Source organism: Ailuropoda melanoleuca, chromosome 13 (assembly GCF_002007445.2).
Source record: "Ailuropoda melanoleuca isolate Jingjing chromosome 13, ASM200744v2, whole genome shotgun sequence".
Taxonomy (NCBI): Eukaryota; Metazoa; Chordata; class Mammalia; order Carnivora; family Ursidae; genus Ailuropoda; species Ailuropoda melanoleuca.
Genome location: NC_048230.1, coordinates 83,801,494 through 83,821,242, shown reverse-complemented (window position 1 = coordinate 83,821,242; position 19,749 = coordinate 83,801,494). Strand labels below are relative to the sequence as shown.

Below are 19,749 nucleotides of genomic sequence, written 5' to 3'. Positions count from 1 at the left end.
ATCTCAATTTTCATAAAGAAAAATCAGGATCACTACAATACGCATATTTCTATGTTGTATTTTATTTTACCTTTTTTTCTGATTTTTATTCCTATACTTATCATGAGTGGCTACATGTAGCACTGAAGAAAGATGTAAGTCTCAATTTCAACTCAAACTCCTGGAACTATTAGAAGAATTAAAAGCAATATGAATTTCTAATTAGTGACCAAATTGATTCTTCACTGAGATCACCTCTACTAGCTACCAAAAAAGTTTTTCAATCAAAAGGTATCTCCTTCCAAGCTGCAGGCTATCTGAAGAACTACAAGTTAAACAAAAGAAAAACAGGAAAAAAACAAAAAAACCCTCACCCAAAAGACAAGATCTCTCACTGTCTTCCTAATGGAACATAAATCCAACTTGAGGATTTTTTGTTGCAGGATGCTCACGCTTCACTAAATGGCTTCTTAGTGGGCATTTTATTATCAGCCATTTACACAGTAAGAGTAACAGTTACTCAGAAGTAATATAGTCAGCAGTTTATTAAATTAGAAATGTTATAAAGCACAATGGATCCATTTGGGTTTCCTCCTCTTTTGTTTTATATTTTTCAGATTACCACTGTCATCATCACGATCCCTACCATATTTAATATTTATTAAATAATTTACAAAATGTATCAGGAACCGAACACCATACAAAGGACATATACATGTTAGGTCATTTCCTCCTCAAAGCTACTCTATAAACATTAGAGATCTGAGGAACTGTTTAAGATCACACCAAAAATAAGATCCCTATCTTTCCAACTTCAGAGCCCAACCTCTTAACTATTAGTTTCCCAGAGCTGCTATTAAAAAATTTGCCACAAACTACATGGTCTAAAACAATACACACGTATCTTCTCAGAGTCTGGAGACCAGAAGTCCAAAAGCAGTTTCCCTGGGCAGAAACCAAGGTGTCAAAAAGGCTGCCCTCCCTCTGGAGACAACAGGGAGAAGCTCCTTGCCTCTTTCAGCTTCTGGTGGCAGCCAGCATTTCTTCTGTATTGCCATACCACTCCAATCTTCAAGGCTAGCATCTTCAGATTTCTCTCGGCTCCATCTTCACATTGCCTTCTTCAATGTAAATAGTAAAATCTCAAGATCTTTAACTTAATTACACCAGCCATCTAAGGTAATATTCATAAATTCCAGGGATTTAGGAGGTGGGTGTCTTTGGGGGGGTCTGTTTTTCAGCCTACCACAACCACTAAATTCTACTGATTCCCCAACTGATTCAGTGATGGATTCTTGGTGCGGTGATGAATCAGAGATAGTCCAGAAAGATACCACAGGGAACAGTATACACTCTTCTTTGAGACAAGTCAGCCATGCAGAAAGATAAACCAAAGACTAGAACCAGTAAAGTAAGAAAAAGACACATATGGACATACACTAGAAGTCACCAAATCTCAATTCATTAGGCCCACACCAACATTTGAGCCCCAGTTTCTTTACTCCTTAACCAGTGATATTTCCAGTGTCACAAACAAACCTTAGACCAATGTACCATTTCTTCAAAAGGCCAGACTTTCTCATGGCTGGGGTCTTTTTTCATGCAATTCCTTATTTTTATGCCTACCGAAATGCTACTCTCCTCAATGCTTTACCATCATACCTATAAAGTCTTTCCTGATATCCACACTCACAATATTGACTCCTTCCCTGGCATTTGATTCATATTTCTTCTGTGCCACTTGTCATTAGTCCTCCATCATATCGTTGCTTACGTATATATGTATCTTCCTGGAAAATATAAGGTCCTTTAGAACAAAGACTATCATCCCAATGTCTGGCAGAAAATTAGGCACAAATTTTAACACAATATGCATTAGAAAGAAGGAAGGAAGGGGGGCGCCTGGGTGGCTCAGTCATTAAGCGTCTGCCTTTGGCTCAGGTCATGATCCCAGGGTCCTGGGATTGAGCCCCACATGGGGCTCCCTGCTCAGTGGGAAGCCTGCTTCTCCCTCTCCCACTCCCCCTGCTTGTGTTCCCTTTCTCACTGTGTCTCTCTCTGTCAAATAAACACAATCTTAAAAAAAAAAAAAGGAAGGAAGGAAGGAAGGAAGGAAGGAAGGAAAAGGAAGGAAGGAAGGAAGAAAAGGATATAAGAAGTTGAAAATAAGGAATAAAGGGACAGGAAGAAAAGGGAAAAGTAAGTATTAAAGCCCAGCTGCTTTAAGAAAACAGAGGGAGATACAGCTCTTTCCAACACATATCTGTGAAAGCCCTGAAGAAAGAAGATTTCAAAAATGTCTGAAAAAGAGTACCAGAGAGCAAGTGCATGGACCTTTCTTGACACGCTCTAAGCCCCATCATTTATGGAAATGATTCTCAACAGAACCTCTACATCAGGATGCCTGTTATATCAAGATTCCAAAAGCACCTCCTAGACCCACTGAATCTGAATCCTGGGGTATTGGAGGCTGGGAAACAGCATTGAAAACAAGCTTCTGGGTGATTCTGATGCCCACAAGAGCTTATTGCAATCATTAGTCTTGTAAAAAAGAATAATAAAGTCAAACAATTCCCTGCAGATTTTTTTTCTTTTGGTTTGATTCCCCAAAACTAATACTGGACTGAGTGACCATTTTCTCCTAAATTTAAAAATGAAAGTCCAGTTTCTAAAATGATAAGGCACAGGTTTGCAATATGTTCCAGGGAAAAATGCCAAAGACTCAGAAAGGGGATTTGGGAAAGGTGCCAGGATGATCCAACACTGAGCCCCTCTAGATTATGAAGATATTACTTTAATCAACGTGGTCATAAGAATGATAGTCACAATTTGCCTGACACATCCAATCAATGACACCATTATGCCAGTTTAAGGTTTTCTGTCATCCTATTTTTCACTGACTTAAATTCTTTTTGAATGTGCTACAGGGCTTGAGAAATTATAAGGAATTCCCTGGTGTACCCTCCTGGAGTTATATCATAGATCTTATTGATCTTGTGTTCTATTCCTCATTCCTCAAATTCCTTCTTAGAAATGATTTGTTAACAGCCTTCCTCAATCTTCTTATAAAATGTAACAGTTCATGCCAGGGTGCAACTAATCTCCTCTAACACTTCATCTCCATCACCCTATCAGAGCCACAGATGCCTAGAGAAGATGACATGTGAGGAGGCAGCTCCTATCCCTAAGCTGAGGACAATCAATCACTCTATCATCTTTTATTGTGTTCTTTTGTTCCGTCATTTTTACAGGACACATTTGCTTTTCAAGGATCAATATTCAATTTAACTTTCTATGCACTATAAATCAAGTTTTCAAAAAGTGAAGAAAACATGTTTCTGACTTTGAGGTTATTTTAAACCACAGCCAGGTCCTAAGCCAAGCCCAATTAATGAGGCTGATCCTTGCAAATCCTAAGCAGAGTCAGAGTGTGACTTATGAAATGCAGGTTGCATCTTTTCCTTACTGAAAGAATATTGCTTTAATAGATATTTTTAAATAATAAGCCATAAGTTAATCTAATTAGAGAATCTGTAAGTATCCGGAGGATGTAAAGTTGTGAGCTTTAAAGAAATAATTTCTTTTGCTCATTATTTCTTGCTATGGATGCTTTTGAACACATTAAGATCAGTAATTTTTCTATATGTAAAGACAGAATTATATTCACAGGATTATTTAACACACTTATTAGCTATTTCACCAATGAATTAAAATTAACAATTTGTCTATTTAACCTAGAAATTTTCTTACATAAACAAATAAACCTTAATTCACTGTCATGATATACTATCAAATGGTAGTACCGTCCACACATTTTAAGGACTTAAACACAAATAAAATCATAAGGGAAACCTATTTTATGCACTTAAAATAACTTATTTCTAAATGTCCTCACAAAGCTTAAGCAGGTCTCTTAAACCCCATGGACTGGACATGTTTCTGAATTAATTTCCACCTGGAAACCCATGGGATGAAAATTCTAACTGTGTGATAAATTAAGTTGCCAAGCAAAATGGATTAGCGATCAGTGAAATTGCCTGATAAACTGTCAGATCCATTTTGGATTGGGATTCATCCTCTTTCTCCACCTGTTCATTAAGCTCCAAGTTCATGGCAACTCCAGTGACTGATTGCACATTAACAAGCTGTTTATATGGGGAGGTGTAGCTAGCCTAGTCAACATTCCTATACTTACACATTCATTTAAACATAATTCTCTGGTAATTTATTCTGTTCACAATCCCAATGTGGAAAAATATACCTCTACCCTGAAGTTTAATTTTAGATACAACAGAGATGTGATGTGTCATAAAATTAAAACTTAACAAAGCAAATCAGATTATACCTCAAGGTCAAAAGAAGCCTGGGAAATTTCATGCCATAAATCTGTTTCTTCAAACAATTACAAGAATGAAAGGAGTAGTGAAAAAGCCTCTGATAAAACGCCAAAATAAAATGTTTATTTCTGTCCCTATTTTAAAGCAAACATTGGCTGCTTCTATAATGAGAAAGCTAGAGCAGTTAAGAATGTTGAAAAATAATTCTCAACCTTTCTTTCTTTTAAAATGGCCAGAATCTTTCTTTATATAACAAGTTTAATAAACCACTTGTCAATCAAAATGTACCAAATCTGAACTATCAATAAGAATATTCTTCCTACTCAAGTACCAAGCATTGACTTTTTCCTTTTTAAGTATATAGAATTTATTTCATAAAGGGACTATTCACCAAACACAAAGTTAATAAAAATCATTAAGTTCTCTGAAACTGAAGTTTAATAGATTTATATTTCATTCAAATATGAGGATGTCTACTTTCTACTGATAAGCTATCTTTCTTCAATATTACTTATGAAGCCTAATTTTATATGAATTAATGATCGGAGAAATTTTTCTCAATTGTAGAAAAGTTAAGTAAGCTAAACGACTACAATTGCATTGAGGCAAAAGAACAGAATGAATATCATGTAGATGCTTTTGAGCCCATAAGTAGAAGCTCCCCAAAAGTCACAAAGAAGTGATTTTTAAAAATATTTTTTATTATATTATGTTAGCCACCATACAGTGCATCCCTGGTTTTTGATGTAAAGTTCGATGATTCATTAGTTGCGTATAACACCCAGTGCACCATGCAATACGTGCCCTCCCCACCACCCATCACCAGCCTATCCCATTCCCCCACTCCCCCCCGAAGCCCTCAGTTTGTTTCTCAGAGTCCATAGTCTCTCATGCTTCATTCCCCCTTCTGATTACTCCCCCTTTCTTTATCCCTTTCTTCCCCTACCGATCTTCCTAGTTCTTATGTTCCATAGATGGGAGAAACCATATGATAATTGTCTTTCTCTGCTTGCCTTATTTCACTTAGCATTATCTCCTCCAGTGCCGTCCATGTTGCAGCAAATGTTGAGAAATCGTTCTTTCTGATAGCTGAGTGATATTCAATTGTACATATGGACCACAGCTTCTTAATCCAGTCTTCTGTTGAAGGGCATCTCGGCTCCTTCAATGATTTAGCTATTGTGGACAATGCTGCTATGAACACTGGGGTGCATATGGCCCTTCTCTTCACTACGTCTGTATCTTTGGGGTAAATACCCAGTAGTACAATGGCTGGATCATAGGGTAGCTCAATTTTTAACTTTTTAAGGGACCTCCACACTGTTTTCCAGAGTGGCTGTACCAACTTGCATTCCCACCAACAATGTAGGAGGGATCCCCTTTCTCCACATCCTCTCCAACAATTGTTATTTCTTGCCTTGTCAATTTTTGCCATTCTAACTGGTGTAAGGTGGTATCTTAGTGTGGTTTTGATTTGAATTTCCCTGATGGCTAATGATTTTGAAACATTTTTTCATGTGCCTGTTAGCCATTTGTATGTCTTCATTGGAAAAGTGTCTGTTCATATCTTCTGCCCATTTTATGAAGTAATTTTATAGAAATTAAGTTGACTTGTATATGTAACAAAATATACATTTCCTTTAGTTAAAATTAATGAAGTGTACCAAAAAAATTTTAAATTTTACTGTATAATTTCAAAAAGAAAAAGAGCACAGAGAATTCCAAATAAAGTTGCATATGAGCATTAGATAGCCTCTAGGCCTCATGAAATGTTATTTAGCACCATTATAAAGTTCAGCTCTTACTTATATTTAACTGTAACCAACTTCTGACAAGTTGTGCAATTATAAGAATTAAACTATGGCAGAAGGTATTTGTATTTATTGTTACTACCAGTTGAATTAGAATCCACTTCCCCATGCCCCTCCTGCTAATGTAAGCACAGCTGCTTATGCTCCCAGAGGACTGGTTCCATCCTCCACAGTCTCAGTTCAATTGGCTCAATCCACATGGAAAGTAACATTGAGAAGGTTGAGTCCAGCTTCTGAAGCTGGGGATGCTTTCTGTAAATGTCAAGACTCTCTTTACAAAACCTGAGTGTTCTGGCTTATATAGCACCTATGAAACTCCACCCATTCTAGCCCCAGGGGTGGGCTCTGATATTCTCTTGCCTAGAATAAAGGCTCCAAGTTTCAGAGAAACTATACTTGATGACCCCTAAGAGCCAAAGCCACACCACAAAACATGTGCAGTGTCAAGTGCTATGCAAGATGCTAGGTACTACTTACAATAAAAGTTATTTTAGGGAACTTCAGTGCCTATCTCTGACCCTACCATCTTGAATTTCTGAAAGAGAAGCAGTGCCACTGAACTTAAGCTACTGGGTATCTCATTTGAGAAACACTCAGTACTCTTCTCACCAGGCCTCTAACCAACCAACCTCACCCCATGTCTCCTGACTACCACGAGTAAGTTACTTGTACCTCATCGGTGCCAATAAAACAGTATAGGTAAAATCCTGCTTTCTATTTCAGAAGGTAATACCAAAAACTATGGCCCTTGTCTTCAAAGAAATGGAAATTAAAACAATGAAATACAATTCTAAGGCATAAATTTTTTTAAAAAGTCATCAAACTTAGTGCTAAATTCATACTTATAACTTGAGAGATATAAATTCATTTAACCTGTCCACAGAGCTATTTTGGTTACATCCATCAAAGTATAAGAACTTTCATACCCCCAAAATAGTTAATAAATAAAATAAATAAAAACTTTCATACTCCCATTATTTCACTTCAAAGAATTTATTCCAAGGGAGTAATCAAAGATTTTTACAAAGATTTATCTGCTAGGATGTTTGCCTCAGCCTGTTTATAACAGTAAAAAACTTGAAACAATCAAAATTTCCAACATCAAGAGAATAGTTAAATAAATATTCATCCGTGTGGATTAATATAATGCAGCCTTTTAAGATGACATATAAAAATGATCACATTTAGAAAACAAAAAAATTAAGCAGTATTTTGTAAAATTCAAAATCTACAAAATGAAAAGAATCTGAAACATAAACACTGAAATGAAAAATTATGTTTTGTTCTTTATATTTTATATTTCCCTGTTTAAAATATTAAAGTATGTTCCTTTTGTAATCAGACCCAACAAAATCTTTAATAATATGTTTTTTAAAATCCAGTTGACCAGTAGGTGTGACAAACTATAAGTTTTCCTAAGTGCACTGAAAAATTCTCAGTGGAAAGAAATATCTGAAAACAAGGAACAAATGCCCAATCAGCCACTGCCACTTTCTCCCTGAATTTTTTTTTTTTTTTAATTTTAGTCTCTCAGGTCCTTTGAGGACTATGTTACTATTTAATTCCTAGGGTTATTCCCTTAAAAGTATAGCAGGGGTCAAATATAGATGACAACTCGGAAGGGAATTTATTGACAGCAATCCATTCTCACTTGGCAATTATCTCCTTTTGAAAATTATCTTTTAATTCCTTGGAGGATTTAATGTTTAGTCTGATTCCATAATTCAGAAAAAGAAAAAAAAACTCTGTAGATCAGAAAAACAAAGCACTGATAATTTGAAGAGTAGAAATATCTCAAAAACTATGTCAGGATGCAGAACTAACATAAAAAATGATGATTCACATCACAAGACTTTTTTTTCATTTATCCTTTCACTGCATCCTCAGAGTATTAAATACTTTTTTCTTATATTTATTAGGCATTTCCATGTTTTCTAAATTTTTAATTTATTTTCAAAGATTTTATTTATTTATTTTAGAGAGAGAGAGCACGAGCAGAGGGGAGGGGCAGAAGGAGAAGGACAAGCAGACGACACAAAGCCCAATCCCAGGATCCTGAGATCATGACCTGAGCTGAAGTCAAGAGTTGGACCCTTAACCAACTGAGCCACCCAAGTGCCCCTCCATGTTTTTTTTTTTTAGAGTTTCATGTTCATATTCCTAACCAAGTTTTCTATTAGACATCTGTCATTTTTTAATTGAGGAAAGATTATTATTATTATTATTTATTATTATAACAACAGTAAACCTTTGTCATATATGTTGCTAATATTTCTTTCCAATTTGACATTTAATATTCAAATATATATATATATATTTTTTTTAAGATTTTATTTATTTATTTGACAGAGAGAGAGAGACAGCCAGCGAGAGAGGGAACACAGGCAGGGGTAGTAGGAGAGGAAGAAGCAGGCTCCCAGTGGAGGAGCCTGATGTGGAACTCAATCCCAGGACTCTGGGATCACTCCCTGATCCGAAGGCAGACGCTTAATGACTGAGCCACCCAGGCGCCCCTCAAGTATATTTATGGTACAACTTTCTCTTGAAACATTCAAGAATATTTATGTTATCAAATTCTTCAGTCTTTGTCTTATTGATCTCTTTCTCCGGTATTGAATTCAGAATGATTTTTCCCACCAAAGCTAAAACACATAATCCCTTATATTCCTCTTCTGCCTTTTAAATATAAATTCTATATAGAATTTATATTCATGAAAGGTATGAGATAGTGATGTATATTTTTTAATTATTACAACTTTCACATATGTACTTTAATTTGGGATTGTATGACTCTTCCCCAACCTCTGCCATTTGTCTGCCTTTTCAGGTATTTCTTGGCAAATCTCATCCTTTTATTCTACTGGATATATTTTAGAATTATTTTGTCAATTTCAAAATAAAAAAAAATCAAAAATGACTACCATCAGAACAAAATCCCAGAAATATCAATGGAATTTTTATTAGAAATTTAGGTTATTTCAGGAGTTTTGACATCTTTAACATTCCTACATCTTCCTGTTGAGGAATGGTGATGGTTGTTAGATTTATTTAAATCTCCTTTTCCCAGTATCCCTCAGAAATTCTATTTTCTGTCTCGGTATTTTTCTGAGAACATACCGAGATCCTTAGAGCTGGAAGCTCACACTTAAACACTGTTGAGAATTCATCTCAAAAAATAGTTCTTCCCTCACCCATCTATTCAAGCATATCTCACAGGTTGGCCAAATGACAGCTATCCACAGTGGTGATTTTGAAACTTTTCAGCACAGAAGGGGAAGTGAAGGGAGAGAGTGATATCCAGTAATTCTTTCCCCTTTGCCTATATATAGATAATCTAGTCACAAACACACACACACACACACACACACACACACACAAATATGTTAGAATGTTTGCTAAAGTACTAATAATCGCAAACTGGAATTTACTGAAATGCCCATCAATAGTAGATTGGATAGATAAATCGTGGCCTATTCATAAAATGAAATATCACATAACAATAACAAATGATCTGTATCTGTATACAACAATATAGATCAATCTTACATTCATAATGGTGAGCTAAAAGAGCCAAATATTGAAGAATATCATATGGTACCATTTATATAAATCACAAAATAAGATAAAATTAATCTATGCTCTAGAAGCGAGGACAGTAAATATACTAACCTGTATTCACTACAAAATACTAGGGTGTACCAAGGGCTCTTCCAAGGTACTGGTAATGTTCTGCTTTTTGATCTGGATGGATTTTCATTGAGCTATACACTTAATGTGTGTGTGTTTGTGTCTATTATTGCCCAACAAAATGTTAAAAGAAAAACATATAATACAGAAATTCAATAAAGAATAAAACTTAAGGACTTTGCTAGTAGAGATGAAATTTATATTGAATCAAGCAATTGCTCTCAATTGTTCTAAAATATTTCTCAGAGTAAATGAACCTATTTTCTTGATGATTTGGAATCTAATTTCAAATACGCCTTATTTAGGTTTTACTAAATGAATATGTAACAATAATATTTACTTTAAGCAAGTGGGGGTGAACACATCACTAAAGAAAACTAAAACAATTTTTCCGGGCCATTAGCTCATAAAAATTACCAACAATGTTATAGAAACTTGGCATTTAACATAGAGCCTCAGAATTGGGACAACTTTTCCTGGAAAAAATTCAAGTAAATAGTATAGTGGCTGAAGCTGTGAACACATAGGACCAACCCATTTAGTTGGTAATATCTATATGTGCATAAGACTTGAAAAACATGCGTAGTTACCTTGTGATGTTCATTTAAAAATATCAGTTTTCTGATTTATAACTAAGCAGTATAATTCTGCCAGCATTTACCAAGTGTGTCTATATACTAGGCACTACTATGTGAAGTGCTTTGTATACATTATCTCTTTTGATTTTCTCAACAGCCCTGAGAAGCAGGCCCTGTTATTATCTCCATTTTACCAATGAACAAACTAAGGCTCAAAAAGGTTAAATAATTTACCAAAAGTCATTTGATCAGGAAGTTGAAGAGACACATTTAAAATAATGATTGATCTGATTCCAACCCCTCCATGATTAACCACAATGTAAACGTACCTCTCCTTCACATGCTGGGGTAGGGACAGGAAAAACTAAAATAAACAAATCAACCTTCCGCATTTTCCACTTTAAAAATCCTATTTATGGCAAACTGAATTAATCTTTGGCCAAAGACAGTCCATTAGAGTTGGAGAGTTAACCAACTTTTTCATTATACAGCTCACAATCCACAAATGATAACAATTATACTGCCAACAAAATATTTTTTCTGTGATTACAGTACAAGTAAAATTGTCTCTAATGATACAATACTGAACCATAAATTAGATGAATGTATTCTCCCCCAAGCTCCAGAAAACCCAAAACGCTTTGACCAACAGCCTTAATACAAAATTATACAAGGACCTAGTCACAGTAACAGATCATCCTATACACTGCTACATACAAAAACCTGTACGTGAATTTTTATAGTAGCTTTATTGGTTATGGCAAAATACTGAAGAAAGCCCAGAAGTCCTTCAGTGGGTGGATGGTTGGACAAACTTTGGTATGTCCATGCAAGGGACTACTACTCAGCAATAAAAAGGAATGAACTACTGATACATGCAACAATCTGAATGGACCTCAAGGGCTTTATGTTTAGTGAAAAACATCAACCTCAAAAGGTTACATATTGTATGACTCCATTGATATAACATTCTTAAAAATGACAAAACTATAGAGATGAAGAATGGGGGGTGCAAGGAGAGGAGGGCAAAAGAGACCAGTACCACTACAAAGGGAATTCTTTTCAGGATAATTGAACAGTTCTGTATCTTGATTATGGTGATAACCATGAATCTGTACATGGGATAAAACTACAGAGAACTATAGACACACACACAAATGCAGGTTAAAAAACGGTGAAAAATGAATAAGGTCTACAGTCTAGTTAATAATAATATTACCAATGTCAATTTCCTGGTTTTGATATTGTACTACAGCTATATGATGGCACCACTGGGGGAGGCTTACACAGGTGAAGGTGAAAGGTACATAGGACTCTTTGTACTATCGTTGTAATTTCCTATCATTATTTCAACATAAAAGTTTAAACAAAAAATGGCCCTGGGTATGAGAACCTGACTTTAAATTTGGGTCTGCCTAACTCTAAACCCTGTGCTACTGCCTTATACACCCTACTGCCTATAAAATCTGTTTTATTAAAATAGACCAAATATGTATTATTTCCTATGGAGAAGAATAAAAATTACAGAGGAGGCTCATCCTGGGTCACATTTAAAGAAATCCAAGCAAGTCCATAAAATATTTTATTAGCAAAAAGTTTAAAAATCAAATCATTTCATTCATGGCAAGTAAGCCCAGGTGTTCCAACGTACTACTATTACCATGGGCATGGAAAGAGAACTTTAGAAGTTTGATAGAAAGTGATGTCTGAGCTGCTTTGGCACTGTGACTGGGGGTCTCATTCCCCTCTCACTAGAGGCAGCTCTGGAGTCTCCTGCCATGTTACCTTGTTCACTTGAAAGATTAACAGCTGTTCCTCTCCTTACACACCAGGCAAACAAACTGCACAGCAGATAGCTGTAAACAGAGTCATTACACTGTACATTTGGCATCTTTCTTCCATACACCCAGGAACTTCCTGATGAGGTTATCCTTGTGAGATGTAGAATATGTCCAAATTATAATATAATCTCAGCCAGAGAGGTGAGCCAAAGGTGCCAAATGGCTTTTGGGAGTGAGTGAAAGTTGCTGCCTGCCTTCAGATTAATTCAACAAACGCTCGTACACAATGTGGCAGCTTTGAAACAATTACGCAAACAGGCAAGGACAAGAATCAATATAGTGATGGTATATTTTCTCATTAGTGACATTTTCCTATTTCCATTTTATTCTATTTCAACAAAAATTATCCCATAACTATTTTATTTATTGATTAAATAAATCATTTTTTAAATCAGAGCCACATTGATTCACTATGTCAAGTCCTCAATGCTGAATGTGCTATTTATTGGTTAGAGGTGCTTTGGAGCACATGGTAAAATTGCATATAGTTCAATCTAACACATATACAGTATCAAGTGTTTATTAAGAACATAATGGCATGCCATTGCTTTGGAAGGTAACACAAAGATGGAAAAGACACCAGTCTATAGCCTTAAGGGAGTGATACATAGGCATACAGTTGGCAAAACCCAAGAAAGACCATAATTACTGCTATTATTAAGTGCGCTAACCTGGCAAATTCAATGTTATGTTAATAACAAGAAAGAGAAAACTCAAGACAGTCATCTTCAGGTATTTAAGAAGGAAATACATATCATTAATTGTATTCCACGGAGCAGAACTAGGATCCACGGCTAGAAATTACGATATACAGGAAGGCTGGTGTTATATATACATAAAAGCTTTAAAAATTTTTTTAAATTAAAGCTCACATGTTTATAAAATTTAGGGCATAACAAATCATTAATGACTTAATAACTACAGTGATCTTATTAAACCTCTGTACTAGAGAGGAGTTCATGAGATTCTTTTTAAGGGCATGTCTTCTCCAGAGGTCCCACAGATCAAAGAAAAGCATCTTGACACCCAGTGCCACAAATGAACAGCCCACAGAGACTAGCTATAAGGGAGAGAGACTTGTAGCCTATGAGGTGATATGAGGTTGGAATTCTGTCCAAAAGAAGTGATTCACATTAGGAGGAGATTAAATGACCAAGACAGATCCCCTCTCATGAAGCGTTTTGCATTTTAGAGAGTCAACAGATGAGAAAGGAATTACAGAGGCATCAGAAGAAGAGAAAGAGAAAAACAGCTGTGAGTATGGCAAAGAAAATACAGTACAAAGCAACCGACAGCCAATTCTACAGGAGTTAACAAGCTGACTAGGCTTCCAGATTTCCTCCAGGATCACCAAAACTATGCTACATTAATGTTCCAGTTCTCCAGGATACCCTTCTGTTCACCCACCAAGGCACGCTCCTACTATCCTATGTGAATTTTTTCATCACCAAAGGAAACCTTGAGACAATGTTGGACTTCACATGAATCCTGTACTTCTGGAAAACAGGGACTGCCAAAAAATTACCCCTCACCCTTTTGTGTTCCAGGAAACAGCTTATAGCAAAGAAGTCTTCCCCATATGACTTAGATAAAACTCATAGATGTCCTCTTGTAAACTATGACAAGGCCAAGACACAGATCCTCCAAATTCCCATTCTTTCACTCATAAATGATTAGCTGAACTGTTTGTCCCCATTGACCATTCTGGCTGGTCAATGGCTGTTAACTGGAGTTGACCAAACTTTAGTCAGGCTTTTTTCCCTCTTCCAAGTCCCTAGACTTTGACCCACCCCTGAGCAATGGAAGGTGAAAACTCCTCTTGAATGACCCCTCCCAAGAATCAGATGACCTCAGGGAAGAATATTCCCTGATCAAATCTCCAATCATGCCACCAACTCATCCCAATACCCCACACACAATTTGTTTTACCCTGTTTACTCCTCCCTATGAAAGAAAAGACCCTGTCTGGTTGGCCTTTGAGATGCTTATAGAGCTCATCGTAGAAGTGTTTCTTCCTATTGCAATATTCTTTCCATTGTAATATTCTTCCTCCTCATATTAGGATAGTTCTATTCTCCTTACTGTAATAATCTTTTTGAATAAAGCCTCTCCTTCCCTAAGCACAAATTTGTTTTTATTTGGCATTTTCCACCTGAAAAAAACCTACCTTTATAAAACACAAATTAAAATAATTGAATATCCTCTTATTATTGATACTTATTTTTATAGAATCACAACTACTATATATTTCTTGATATACAGCCACATAATAAAATATATAGGAGATACTACCATAAATAACACTGCTAATTTCCCCAATGTTCAAACATAAGAATTACCTAATTGGTTGTTAAAATAATTAAAGCATTTCATATCACACATGAAAAGTAGCAACCAAAAAACTGTGATTTGGAAATAGCAGAAATAATTACTTTCCATTTTACTTTTTTCTGGTGTTCAATCATCTCTTTACCACTCTTCAAAAGAAAGAAAAACCTTGATGAATTTGTTTTTATGTTGGCCAATTATTAACTCAAGCATGTAACCAACAATAATAGAGCTTCTGAAGTTCTTTCTGAAGAACTTTCTGCAACAATCTACCACTTTTCCAGTGGCGCAGTACCCTAGTCTCAATTTAGCATGGATACCATGAGTTAACAAATCAACTGCAACACAGACATAAAATAAATCCTCAGTGTTTCTAATCCAGAAGGGAAGTACATAAGGTATTTCTATACCAGGAAGAACATCTTTTTCTAAAATACTTATATTCCTGTTTATGAAAAATATTTTAAAATAATACTTGTATAACAAATACATCACACACAAAAAAATCAAGTACTCACCCGCATTGACTATAGCATCTACCTCTAGCAATGTGATGTCACCTCTATAGAGAGAAACTTTTTCACTCAAACTTTTCTTCACCTGTGATGTTTCCTGAGTATTTTCTTCTGTAACAAAAAAAAGGAATATATGTCAATAGTAATAGTTAAATTTATTTAATAAAGACAATTTAGATACAAGAGCCAAAATGGGTCACAATCTGGTATATTAGACAAGTGGAAATAAATGTGTTAGTACCAGGGCTGTGGCTTAGTCTCTATTTATTATGCATTCCTCAATACAAATGCAATATCACATATATAATAGGCATTCAATAAATTCAGACATGTTATATTGGTCAACAAAAAACTCAATGTTTATTATTATTATTATTATTATTATTATGAAAATATCAAATTTAAAATAAAATTATGTACCACTAGTTTCATAAGAAGATAAGAAAAAGATGTACAATCACCAAGACAAAATAAATTTTCATGGTGAACAAGCTTATTTCTATTTCGTTCTAGTTACCTAATGTCATCCTTGAAAAACATTTTCACTCAGAGCAAAAACATGTAGGTTCAGCTACTTCTTCGTAACTTTGCTACTCCTAAGTAACAAATGTCCCTCAAAATGGGATGGATCAAGAATATTTGAATGGGTGGGGCACCTGGGTGGTTCAGTCGGTTAAGTGTCCGCCTTCGAGGTCATGATCCCCCCATATTGGGCTCCCCGCTCAGCGGGGAGTCTGCTTATCCCTCTCCCTCCGCCTGCCACTCCCCTTTGCTGTGCTCTCTCTCTCTGTAAATAAAATCTTAAAAAAATATATTTGAATGGATGAAACTACTTTTCTTATCAAATTGTATTAACCTTTCACTGTAGAGGGAGCTGCTAAATATAAAAGAGAAAAAGCTCTGTCCTGCACACAACAGCCAGCAAGCTTGTATACTGAAAACAAACCAAAACATTACATTCTACAACTTGACATATTTTCCAATGTTTTATGGCAATACTATAATTTGAGTTTCATTCATTTTTAACAAGTAGTAATTTAAGACATTAAACAAAGCTGTACAAAATCAATGTTTTAAAAATATATATTAATATACATAAAAAGCTTTTTAATATACCTCTAGGAAAGCTGATTTATAAACCTAAACTTTTTAAAGTATTTATGACTGTGCAAATCTTTCAAGGGGGAAGATAATGCTATTAATTCACTAAGACACTCTTAAATGAGCATTTAATTTTTAAGTATCTGAGAGATGGGAGGTGATAGGTCACAAGTCACCAAAATTGTCTTTGGGCCCCAATAACCACAGAAAAAAATTGGCCAAGACCACGGATATGATCTGTGGCCACAAAACTGATCTTTCCTTTTTCTGCCTCCAAAGCATCCCCTTCTTTGTAATCACCTCTCTCCTTAAAGGATTCTAATCAAAATGCCCATTGGTTTTGGCAGTAGAAGCCGTAATAATAATAAGGAAGAGGAGAATAATGTGGGAAAATTGTATGCTAAAAGAGTAGAGAAAGATGTTCGAAGACCTCAAAATAAAAAACCACCTCAAGGGCTCCTACAGTACTGGTACTGTCTGCCTTTGTCAGGTAATGGCAAAGGGCACAGACTCTCCTACCAGACTGACTGTTCATATCTTGGTCAGCCAGTTAACAACTGGGTGGCATCTGAAAAGTTATTTATTTTCTCCATGCCTCAGTCTATAAACTACTGGCTCCTTCCCAGTTAACATGAGTTCACTACCCTTAGAATAATGTTTGCTCCACAGTAAGCTCTCAACAAACACTACCATTTTTTTTAACAAAGATTTTACAAAGGTGACAAACTATTTTAGCGTCTATATTAAGAATACCACAGTAGTTAAGGGATATTTTCAAATGATATTATTTTGAAAGATGTATCATTACATGTATTATTATTATTATTATTATTATTATTATTATTCTTTCCATTAGTGAAAGAGACCAGATTTTGTTTATGTTCTAACCAAGCTGTCAATGCCTGGCCCAATGACAAAGACTTTGTGCCAGAAGACCTTGAGTTCCATATCCAGTGTCTATTCTTACTATTTTTACCAAATTAGAAAGTCCTGATTTCCAATTAAAGATTGTTAAATGACAATAAATATTTGTTGGGTTTGAAAAAAAAATCTGGATATTTGGACTATTTTTAAGCCTAGAAATTATAAAGACGTCTGAGTAATGAGTTTCAGAACTCCATCAGGCATTAAATTGATAGGAATATCACAAAAGAAAACATAAAGTTTGACTTTCCAGCCTGGGATACAAAGCTAGATAGATTTCATATCCTTCTTCAAGTTGCATTTTGTTCTTTCATTTTCATTTTCTCATGAAGCATTATGTAATATTGTATTTGTAGTAATGTGACTTTTTAACATATGTGACAACAAATCACGTATTTCTGTCTCCAAACATAAAGAAATCATCAAAGAATGATATTGGAAAGACTCAAAGTTTAAGCCATTTATACCACAAAGAAATTCTAATCTCTTATCTGCAAATTTTAAAAATGGGTTATTTTGAGCCTAAACTAAAAGTTCAAGCAAATTCAACATATTGAATAAATAGACTGCTGTGACATGTCATTCAAATAAGTTACTCAAAATGGTCTTATTAGAATCATCAGCAATACTGAAGAAATACTTTTATCTCTTTCTCTCTTATTTTAAAAATTCACATGAGCATCCTGGGGTGCCTGGGTGGCTCAGTCATTAAGCGTCTGCCTTCAGCTCAGGGCCTGATCCCAGGGTCCTGGGATCTAGCCCCACATTGGGCTCCCTGCTCCACTGGGAGCCTGCTTCTTCCTCTCCCACTCCCCCTGCTTGTGTCCCCTCTCTTGCTGGCTGTCTCTCTGTCAAATAAATAAATAAAATCTTTAAGAAAAAAAATTCACATTAGCATCCTTTTTCCTCATAGCCAGACTTAGACTTGCTGCCCAATTTCTCACATGGTTATCAAAAAGGCATAAATGTAATTAAAAGCTATAATTTGAGAATATTAATAATTATCAGTATTTCCTTCAGCAATATGCCAAAACCAAACAGCAGACTTTGACCACTACCTACTCTCTGCAAACACAACAATATAAATTACCACCAGAGGCTATGTCTCTTATTTGAATGTCAATGCACTGCTTTCCTTCTCACACAAGGTGTTTGATCAGCACTCTCAATGTATCTTTTCCTATATCCTGGGTTAGAAAATGGAAATGGTCAAGCATTGCTCCCTCATGGACATCCTATATGTACATACACAAAGCACTAATTCACATTTTGCACACAATTGGCTTTATTCAAATGCAAGTTGAAATATTTGTCAGTGTACACATACGATAGTAATTGTTCTTCTAGACTGCATACTATTTATATTGTAAAACAAGCAAAAACAACAACAAAAGGGCTAGACAGTAGTTAAAGTGGTAAAAACATTTTATTCTGGAACTACTGCAATTGGGGAAAAGAGATCTCACTATAGAATCAGGCTCAATTCCCAATATAGCAAAGACAAGTGGGGATTTATAATCAAGGAATGGGAATCAATGGAAGGAAAATTATTAAGAAGAAAAACAGGAGGCAGGGGAAGATTCTGATTGAACAGATTAAGGATACTTGCTAACGGCAAGCTAGGATGATGACATCACCTGGAGTATGGGAGGGGATGTGGAATTTGATCGATACTGAGGGTGGGAATTCTATCTAAAATGATTTAGCAGAAATCTTACTAAAACTGGACTATGTCAATCTAGCAATCATCTGGCCTAATCAAGAAAAAAGCTTAGTGGAACCTGACTAAAGTTTGGTTAAGGAAAAGACTTTTTCAGTCTTTCCTCTTATTCAAAGAAAGAAGACATGTTCTTCTTTCTTTGAATAATGTAAGTCCATTTCTCATTAGGTTGCCTTTTGTACATTAAGGACCAGCTGAAACATTAGTTGAGAGTTGGTAGTGGAGAATATTTGCTAGATAGTATGAGTAGTCAAACATTTAATGAGGGGAATTTCTATAAAAAGAAAAAGAAAAAGATTAATTGTTGAAGCGGATGAGAAACCCAGTTTTTTGGCTCGAGTCCAAGATGGCAGAGGAGCAGGAGGCTTAAATTTCGTCTGGTCCCAGGAATGCAGCTAGATAGCTATCAGACCATTCAACACCTACAAACTCAACTGGAGAATGAAGAAAAGAATAGCAGCAACTCTAAGAACAGAATAGCCACCACTTTCTGCAAGGAACCCAGTTTAAAACAGGAGTTGAGCTCCAGCTCGGCGTTCCAAGATGGCGGAGGAGCAGGAGACCTAAAGTTCGTCTGGTCCCAGGAATTCAGCGAGAGAGCTACCAAACCATTCCGAATACCTATGAATGCAACTGGAGAATGAAGAAAAGAGTAGCAGAAACTCTATGAACAGAAAGGCAACCACTTCCTGCAAGGAGGAGAAAAGATGAAGGAGGAGGAGGAGACCCTTTCTCAGCTGGTCCGAGTCGAGCTGGATATCTACCAGACCATTCTGAACACCCACGGAATCAGCCTGAGACGCAGGAAGATACATCTGGATCTCTACAAATGAACATCTCCAGTGCTGAGTATTGAGGTACGAAGCGGGGAGCTGTGAATCCGAGCACAGATATAGGAAGATAAAGGGAAGGGGGAGGGAGCCTCTGC

The 19,749-nt window shown here is 35.8% G+C and overlaps 1 protein-coding gene across 2 annotated transcripts in view; it reads right to left on the bottom strand.

Annotated features, from left to right (window-relative positions):
• The window catches only part of MACROD2 (mono-ADP ribosylhydrolase 2), a 1,910,609-nt gene that overhangs the window by 1,824,312 nt on the left and 66,548 nt on the right, over window positions 1-19,749 (bottom strand). For both annotated transcript variants that reach the window (XM_034641514.1, XM_034641515.1), the window contains exon 3: window positions 15,080-15,187. In XM_034641514.1, the coding sequence (XP_034497405.1) occupies window positions 15,080-15,187 (108 nt within the window). The remainder of the gene's footprint in view (window positions 1-15,079; window positions 15,188-19,749) is intronic.